This window comes from Lycium ferocissimum, unplaced genomic scaffold (assembly GCF_029784015.1).
Source record: "Lycium ferocissimum isolate CSIRO_LF1 unplaced genomic scaffold, AGI_CSIRO_Lferr_CH_V1 ctg18095, whole genome shotgun sequence".
Taxonomy (NCBI): domain Eukaryota; kingdom Viridiplantae; phylum Streptophyta; class Magnoliopsida; order Solanales; family Solanaceae; genus Lycium; species Lycium ferocissimum.
Window position 1 is genome coordinate 2,509 of NW_026717597.1, and position 9,891 is coordinate 12,399.

Genomic DNA, 9,891 nt, shown 5'->3' on the forward strand with positions numbered 1-9,891 from the left:
ATGGAAATTTTCGAAAGGCCTTAAAATGAGATCCCCAACGAGTCGTTGGAGGCCACGCTCCCGATTCAAGCCTTGCCAAGAAAATTTCTCCGGCTTTAAGTAATTCTTCCAACTTCTCCACTTGGTGTTGTCGAAGTAATCTGCTCTTAAAAGATGCTCCAATAGTATTCAATACATTAGTGACAATATAAAAGAACTTTTTCACATCTGAGTGCTTTTTAGAAACGATCTCACAAGTATCAATTGCAATCGATGAGCAAAAAAATGAATATAATATGCAGATGAGCATCTTGCAAAATCAAAGACTTTAGGCTATTTTTTTCTCCTTGCATATTACTAGCTACATCGTAACCTTGTCCACGTAATTTCGATAGACATAGCGAATGATCCTCAAGTAAAGAATAAATTGCTTTATGTAATGATCTTGCAAATGTATCACTCACATGGACAATGCCCAAAAAGTGCTCTATTAGCTCCCCACTTTTGTCAACGTATCGCAAGACTAGGGCCATTTGCTCTTTATGTGAGATGTCCTTTGATTAGATGTCCTTTAATTCATCAACTAATATTCCAAAACCATTCAAGTTTTTGATGATAGCTTTAATTATTTCTTTAGTACAAGAATCCACAATCTCCTTTTGAATTGTCGAACAAATCATCATATCATTTTTGAGCATGTTTTAATATTACATTTTCCACATCCGGATGGTTATGACCATGAAATTCCAAAAGTTCAAGAAAAAGACCTTAGTATTCGGAATCTTCACTCTCATCATGACCACGAAATGATAATCCATTTATAAGGAGAAACCTTACCACATTAATCGAGTGCGTTAAGCTTAATTCAATAATCACTCTTGTCTTTCTCATTGTGATTGACAAAAGAAGCTTGAATCGATTGACATTGATTCTTCAAATCTAGCATCCTATCGAAACATTTATTACGAATGCTATTTACTTATCGAAACATTTATTACGAATACTATTTACTTCACCAACATGTTATTTAAGTCTCTCCGGACCATGGTTCCAACTCCTAAAACCATTGTCTGCAAATGCTCTCCCTGCATTATCACGACTTTCAAATTCATTTTTTAACAAATAACAACACAAACAAAATGCAGCATCATCTTTTATGCTATATTCCAACCAGCCAAAATATGGAGGCTTATACCACCTAGGATTAAATTGACGCATCTTGTCTCCAAACTTAGTTTTAGGAAATTCTTTTGGTTTCGATTGATAAGGCCCTTTCTGAATATAATATCTCCTCACATTTTCTTGAATGTTAGGACTACACTGAGAAATGGGTCTTCTTACTTTGGGATCGTGTTCAAGAGATCCGAACTCAAGAATACAATCAACATTTGAAGGACGGGATGGAATTGTCTCTCTTTGAATTTCTGGAGTTATATGCGAACTAACGGATGGACGGCTACATCCAATGTACAACTTAGTCACGTATTTATCCATTTTGATTCCTACAAATTTAAATAACTATTCAACTTAGTCACAAATTTATCACTTGCAAATCATATATATATATATACATATATATATATATAAGCAGGCCAAAGGCCCGCTGACGTGGCACTATCTAAAGCCAAGAAACTCATTTATCTTTTTTCTCCAATTTTTGGAGTTTTCTCCTATTTTCCTAATTTACTCATTATTAGTAATTAGTAAAAACTACCAAAACACATACAAAAGCCACGGGTTCTCATAAAACATAACGTTTACTCCGAAACGTTTCTTATTCCCTCATTCATCACGCCTACTGCAAACGCTCATCTCTCTTCCTCTCTTCCATGAATATTTTCCCCTCCTTCCTCCGTGTATTCCTATTTCTCTTCTGACATTTTTTATTGGAAAATCTGCTTCAACTATGATATACTTCACTTTTTCCTCACTTGATTTATCTTAATATGGAAAATGATTTTTGGACTGTGTTTCGTTTACATCCCGTTATTAAAATTTAAACCTTTTGGTCATTTGGCTTCACTTTCTTGCAGCTTCAATCACAAAGTGAAGAGAAGCATTTTTCCAGTAATTGGAGCAAAAAGATCAATCACTATTTATCAATACTTGGTATTGTCATTCTTCTCTCCCTTTTATTCCAAGTTAATTAACTTTTTGTGTCAGCATCTACGTATTTCTATTTCATTACTGTGCATTTTTCCAAGTACTATGTTGTGGCTATCCTACAAAGATTGCATTTGCATTTTATTTGCTTCAATCAGTGAGATTTGTAGGATAAAGCAGAATATGAAGTAATTTTTAAACTATCAATAATTTATGCATATCACAAGAGAAATAAAGAAACAAAGATAGGTTAGAAGATTTCGGTAGTGAAATGAAAAATAATTACTAATTTTATTTGAATGGATTAAATCGTTTCGTTAATAATTGGCATTCTTATATTTTACTGTTTTCAATTCTTCGTTTTTAGATCTTTTCTTAACCTGATATATTCCCTCCGGTCCATTTTAGCTCTAGTGTTTTTCTTTTATATGTCCTTTAAGAAATTATGAATAAAAAGGGCTTTTTGACTATTATAACCTTATTTGTTCTTCAATCATTCATCATATTAATCTCTCTTCAATAAATGTTTTCTCTATTTATGTACTTATCCATCAATTATGTGTTTGTACTCTTCACATTTAGATTTTTATGCGATGTAATCAATGTTTATTACTTTCAATTTGATTACTATGGGATTTTGTATCACTGACACAACTAACATAAACTAACTAATTGTAATAGCAGCTATCTCAATGATAAATTCGTTGTTAAAATTCGTTCGTGTTTACACCAACTCAGAATGGAATGATTGAATAGTTCCATTACTCGCAATAATAGTTGCTCTTGGAATGTCTAAATTTCATTAGTCTTTATCTGTGGGTGGTTTACCGCCTTTTTAGCGAAAACTGGAAGCTCTTCTTTTGTTATATGACGTATGTATAGGTTGGAAGAGGATCGGAGCTAGAAAATGCTTTGCCTCTTGAGATTATTGATAAGGCCTTTGTGGCATTCAGAAATGATATTGTCACTGCTTTCGAGTATTGTTGTTTTTGGATTATGATTTATAAGGTTTTGCTCTTAGTTATTTATTTGGCTTTGCCAAGTTCCCTCCCTGAAAGGTGTACTGCTCTACAGATTTAGACAGACTCATGCTCCCCTTTTCCTGATACATGTAAATAAGCTAATAGCAAGGGGAAATAGCTTTTTACTAATTGTATCTTGCTTAGAATTTGTTCCTAGGATTCACATTCAAAGTGTAATAACTGTCTGATGTAAAAATAATGACCATTATAGCTTTCTTGGTCTGTTAATTTAGGTTCACTAATTTGGTCTTATTGTTCAGTTGTGCATATCGATTCTTTCTGAAAAGTCTGTTGGTTGATCTACTGAAGAGAAGTTCATTTAAAAAAATGTTTTTCAAAAGCAGAGAAGTAGCAAAACAAAACGACCTTCAAGAAGTATAGTTTCCCGAAATGGAGGCCTTTTTTTGTCTTGGTAGTTTCTTCTCTGGAATTAACCACACGATCAAGTTATTCACTAATAAGATAGATTACATTTGAGTGTTATTTCCTTTGTCAATTTGGCAGATTTTTATATCTTCACTTTAGCTGTCTATTTTGGATCATTCCGAGATGAAAAGTTAGCTCCTAAGTCAGGATTTAGACTTATCTTTTTTCTCTGTTTTTTGCCGTTTTCCTATTATTTAGCCTCTTTCCTTTCTGTTTTTATTTATTTGTTACCTTGGTTACAAAATCAAAAAGCTGCACCCTTCCTTAACCCTCTTAATTCAACCTCCTAATTTTCCTCTTCTTTCTATTAATCATCTTAATTAGGCTACGATCCTTCAAGAGAGAAGCAAATATGGTTTGTTGGATGAAAGTAAGGACAACGGCTTTGTTGAGAACACTATCATCATTTTTAGGTAAACATTTGAACAATCACTCTCATTTATTAAAAACGTTCCAACTTCAACTGTAATTTTTTTGTTAGATTTCTTACGCCTTTGTTGTTATGCTATTTTGAACCATCACATCTATTAAATCCTAGCAATAGTCAATTCTACACATTAGTTGTTTCTATTCTATTGTTAATTCTATATAAAGTTGGGATAGAAGAGGTGCCGAGTCACCTCTCTTCGCTAAGAAGCTCATTTATCTTTTTCTCCTTTTCTTTGCCCTTTTTCCTTTCATTTCTTCATTTACTTCATTTTAAAATGTATAATCTATATATAATATAAAGCTAGGCATAGACAAGGTGATGTGGCACCTCTCTATGGCCTCCATTTCTATTTATCTATTTTCTCCTTTTTTTGCAATTTTTCCTCCTCCATCTTATTAGTTTAGATTATATTAAAAAGCCTAAAAGTCTTATCTCTAATTAAACTGATAATTAATACATATTCATAATTATGCTTTTTCATCTTCTTCATCCATTTTGCTCATCATCTCTTCCGTTCACGGAATCATGGGTCAACAATTAGTTAATTTCCCATTAAGCTTAACAATTAATTCATATTAATGTTTATATGTTTTAGTCTTCTTCCATACCTGTTGGTTCACCTCAAATTTTCCATTCATATGTCCTACTGTGCTTCAGTTTTGTAGTGTCAGCTTATTACGCCTTTTAATTTTCACAATTTTTTTTGTTTCCTCTCTCTTTCCCTCTCTGTATACTTATGTATGATAAAGTATATGTAGTTTACATGGTTGTTTGATTTGTTTTCAATTATTTTATTTAAATTGATATATTATGTATTTTGTACAGGAAGACATAGTAGCCAAAGGATTTTGTTTGATTTTTACCTTGCATATTCATTGTATTTCGTTTTTTACTTTGTATGGTCACAATTTGTGCCTTTTGAGATTAAAGTATTATTGAATATTTCATTTTGATTGAACTTATTTGTTTGTGCTATCTTCCCAGCATATTCAAATGGACTCATTTCTTTACGGGCAAAGGTAAGCCAACGTTTTGGTTGAACACTTTACCCTTTTGAGTACTATAATTATATTTATTCAACATTTGCTACAAAAATTTATTTTGTGCGATGCCATCTACATCGAAGAGCTCGGTACATTCAGTAGTATCTATCGCAATATTGGATGCATTTCTCCTAAGGTAATTATATACTCTCTAAATTCTTATTTCTTAATTATTTTTACTATTAGCTTACTTATTTTTTCATAAATATAAGATGTATTTAATTATTAGCATATTAACTTCTTCGTAAATGTATTGATGTCTTTCACAATATATTGAGCTTTACTCTGAGATTGATACTGTTATAACAATTCTTTTTGGAAATCGAATCGACTAATGGAATTCGAATTGATGCAGTATAAGTGATTCCCTCTTTGTTTTGCGATTTTGTATTCGTAGGATTGGGAAGTAAAGATTTTAACATTAATCATTATATAGGGTGGACCAGTCTGATGCTTGATCTCAGCACTAAGTGCATAGTTTTGTTGCAATTTTCAGATAAACTTTTTCTTTATTATTTGAATTTGTGCTAATTGTAAAAAATTTATTCTCTTAGTGTAAAGTTGGTTGGTTTGAAGCTATGAATGGCATTTTCTAGCCAAATATATTTGATGTTACTTTAATCAGATTTATCATGTGACTTTAAACTTAATCTTTTGAGTTAAAGTTTTGCTTAGCTTATATTGCAAAGTAGAGATCAGAAAAATGGTAGTTGTTGACATTTCTAAGGCAGCAACGGAATTGCTATTTCAAACAACGGGTAAATGGGAGAATAGCATGTCTAATTGATTTAATAAAGTTTTAAAGTTTGTTTCCTTTTTTGTTGTTTTTGCTCTCTTTTTTTTTTTAACTTTATTTTAGAAATCTCAAAAAACCTCCACGTACTATTACTAGAAGTACTACTTGTAATAATTAGTAGAACAATATGAAAATTACAATACTAAAATTTTTATGATAATTATTTACTTCTAATATTATTAATAAACATTAGTATAGTTTACTATAATAAATTTTGTTTACCAACAACATTAACTCGGAAAGGAAGCAAAGAATGTGTTACATAATTTTTTTTTGTTTCTCAATACAAGGGCATTGATCAGAATTTTACCTCATAAAATTGTAAAATTTATTTTACCGAGCGTAGCGCGGGTTGGTTAACTAGTAACATTATATATTTTGGTTATTTTCCATTGTTGAGAGGATAAAACTCTTTGACTCCATCATGTTATATCACTTCGGTAATTATAGAAGCCCGAAAGCGTCCTTCTATTTTGCTTTCTACTACAAATTTCAAAAGTCTCAACATGTTTTACTTTCCACTACAAATCCCAAATGTCCCTCCTACTTTACATTGGAATTAAGTATCGCGTTGCCGTTGTGCAGTGTAGAGTCGGAAATATATATTGAGCTTCCTTCGACTTGCTTTTTGTTAGAGTAATAGAGCAAACAACTGATATTAAGGAATCTAATAAGCGTGGGAGGCTTGACTATTGAAGTTTGAAAAAGCATTCGAGCAAGACTTCTGCATTTTCAGATTACTTAAAATTTGCTGCTGAATAGTGAATATGAGCGCAATTTGAAACAGGTTATCAGTGGGTCAATCTTTCTCACAGGAGCCTCATGGTACAAAAAGGAAATATGTCAACATCCGATTATATTCCAAAACTTCATGTTGCAGTTATATTACCCAATATTCATATGATTCACCATTGAGTCCTTCAACTATGTTAGCATAGCTACCCAATATTCATGTGATTCACCATTGAAGGAAACTACGTTAGCATAACTACCCAATATTCATATGATTCACCATTGAGTCCTTCAACTATGTTAGCCTAAGACAGGATAATTGGATAGTAACAAGGATGATTGCATTCGAAAGATGGACTTTATATGATGGGGAACACTATTAATTTGAAGAAAAAGAGGAACTGATTAGTTAGACATATATTTAGGGACGAGAACTTTACCACTGTAAATCTACAGAAAAAGCATGTGATACTTTTATTTTGATGTTTTATTTCAATATGTATTTTTCCTTATATATTACTTTCATTTCTTCATATCTGTGTTTTATAATTTATTTTAATAATATAAGATTGTATTTATTTTATATCAATTAAATTAATAAAATGATTTATCCGACAGCGTGAAGCGCGGGCAAATTAACTAGTTCATAATAAAATAGGGAATCACACCGCTTTCACATTAAAATATAAGGGAATCGCATCCTTGCAAATTCATACTAAAACCCCTTTCACTTTAAAAAATAATAAAATCGCATTTTCATTATAAAATGGAGGAATCACACCTCTTTCGCATTCAAAAATAAGGAAATCGCATTTTCATAATAGGCTAAATATCTAGATAAATTTCTTAAACTCGATATCTTTGGTAAAGATGAAATGACCTCAAGTAAAAGTATCTTTTAAACACTTGTGCACATAAGGCCAAGTGCGTGGAGTACCCTTGCTTTCATGTGTTAAAATAGACCAACTATTAAATGACACGTGTAATTTCAAAAAGAATTGACAAATATAAATTTTAAAAGTAGAATATACAATAAGAAAAAAAGTAATCTATATCTATATATATTATAAATTATAAATCTGGGCATAGAACCAGTGACGTGGCATGCCTCTAAAGCTGGCATTCATAATTATCTTTTTCCTGATTTTTTTTTTTTTTTGGCTTTTTCCTCTTTAAATTCTTTTCTTACACTTAATAAGTCAATTAAATATGGTCAATTGCACCCGTTTGTTTTCACTTAATTAATAGCCGCTTGCGGTTACCAAGCCCCCGTAGCAGCAAGCATAATTGGCGCCATTTCAAAACAACCCATCGGCCTTCTCCTTTTCCTTCCCCAATTATCATTAATCCTCCTTCTCAAAAGTACTTCAAACAAATCATAGTTCCACACCAAAAAAAAAAAAAAAAAAAAAAAAAAAGGGACAGAGGAGAAGAATTCTACCATTGATTGCGCTATTTCAAACCAAAACTTAAAATTTTCATTTATAATGGTAGTCAAGGCTAAGAAGAAATCAGTAGAGGAGAAGAATTTTACCGTCTCTGAGAAATATTAGAAGGTATAAAACTTCATGTTTTCTTGGTGTTTGCTTTCTTGTGTATCTGTATTACACTTCTGCCTTTCTCCAGTCAATGATGTTTACGGAAGTCTCCTAATCTCCCTCTTCGATTTTTCCTTCATCACTAAGAACTCTCATAGACAATATCTCTAACAAATCTTAGTTCCAGAATCACCATATAAAAGTATAACATTTATTTTGCCTTTTTTTCTCTTTGGTTTATTAGTACTATTATTTTATACTTTTTAATGTTTCAGACCCTATGTACCGCAGTTTCATTGCTTGCAATCTTTTACACTATTCTCTTTTGTAAGTTGTGTATACTCATATCCTCACGCCTTCCTGGTTTTCAGTTGTTTACGTTCATGCTTCATTTGATTTTTCTTTTTTTGCTTATTTCTCTCGATCATCTAAATTGAATAACTGTTATACCTGAAGTTCTTGCTACTGAAAGGTTTGGCCATCGTACGGGAGAGCCAATGGTGATTGCTGTCCTTGCCTTGAACGACTATTCGTCAAAGCTTGCTGGTACTTGGATCCCACCCCTAAAAGATTTCTCCGAACTAACCACATTTGAGCAAATAGATATAAGCGGTTGTGTACAATCTATTGGGAACTCCGCCAAGCAGAATCAACAGGAAGACAATTACACGAGTTCGTTGGAGGTCCGTATCATTTAGGCCTCTTAGGCATTTGTGCTTTTACTTGACTTACTTTTTAGAATTGTTAATATGTATTCGTATCCAATTTATGAGCTAAATAACTATTTGAGACTACCATGTCAGGCATGAATGTTGCTCCTCAATTTACCTGCATATATTTTGTAATGTGTGTTTCCTTAATTGAGAGTTCAATCTTCCTTGCCAAGGAAGAGGGAAAACTAAACCCCGTGGTCCTACAGAAGTTGCACCAACTTACTGAAAGCTTCACACCGGAACTGATAGAAAGATTACTCTCCAATAGAAAGGTATCATATCTATTGGGTTCAGGACATGCAAGAATGACAAACTAACATAGACTTTCCTACACTACTTGACAATATCTGCCTTCGCATGTAACATTATTACAATGCAATAATGTGTGAACGCGGCCAAAACAAGGTCCACTTTGAGGTGCAAATGGAATTGATTTGTATAAAAACGGATATGGGGTGTCATAAATAAATGTTGCTTTTTCCTTCATTCCGTCCTCATTCAAGTCATTTCCCTAATGTTATTTTAAGGAGTCATTTGAACCACCTCTCTTATCCACACACATTGGAACCACTTCTTTGCAAAACAGGTAGTGCTAAAATAGCTGTCAAGAATTTGAGGGGCTTGCCAGCAAATGAAAAATATAAGAGAGACACATATCTTCTTGCACTATTCTTTATTAAGGCAGGAAAAAGCTCCTTGAAGTCTCGATTATTTATAATTTTCTTAATTTCTTTACTTTTTGTATGTGGTGTTGTAATTTTTTTAATTTTCTACGTTTTCCCCGTTAGCAAATCGTCCTTTTGACAAATCGAAGAGAGAAAAGAGACTTGGTCTTTGTCTTTATATTTGTTTATTCGAGAAAAGAGGGATTTTGCTTTTTTCTGCTTCTTATTTGAGAAGTTGGTCAACTATCAAATTGGAAAGTTCTGCCTTTTTATGAACTGGCCTTTGGGTGCAGATCTTGTAGAAAGAAGTTATTGCTTAAAACATACACTACGAGAGGAAGAGAGAAAGAGGGACATGGGTTATGTGGTTATTACTTGCCTTATGAGCACCATACAACAATCAATGCATGTGGTTTGCAGTCGTTCTATGAAAAGGTTGATTCA

General features: G+C 32.5%; 1 protein-coding gene and 1 long non-coding RNA gene across 2 annotated transcripts; one reads left to right on the forward strand and one right to left on the reverse strand.

Moving 5' to 3' along the window:
* Positions 1 to 1,002: 1,002 nt before the first annotated feature.
* On the reverse strand, positions 1,003 to 1,473 carry LOC132042813 (uncharacterized). The gene has a single exon (XM_059433329.1). The coding sequence runs from the start codon at positions 1,471 to 1,473 to the stop codon at positions 1,003 to 1,005; it is 471 nt and encodes a 156-aa protein (XP_059289312.1).
* Positions 1,474 to 1,730: 257 nt separating this feature from the next.
* LOC132042814 (uncharacterized) lies at positions 1,731 to 6,581 on the forward strand. The gene is made up of 3 exons (XR_009411587.1): positions 1,731 to 2,046; positions 3,855 to 3,943; positions 6,385 to 6,581. It is a non-coding gene; the product is annotated as an uncharacterized LOC132042814 (long non-coding RNA).
* Positions 6,582 to 9,891: the final 3,310 nt, after the last annotated feature.

Bases quoted from the DNA above. Each gene is read 5' to 3' on its own strand.
- LOC132042813 (XM_059433329.1), bottom strand. From the start codon at position 1,473: ATGGATAAATACGTGACTAAGTTGTACATTGGATGTAGCCGTCCATCC.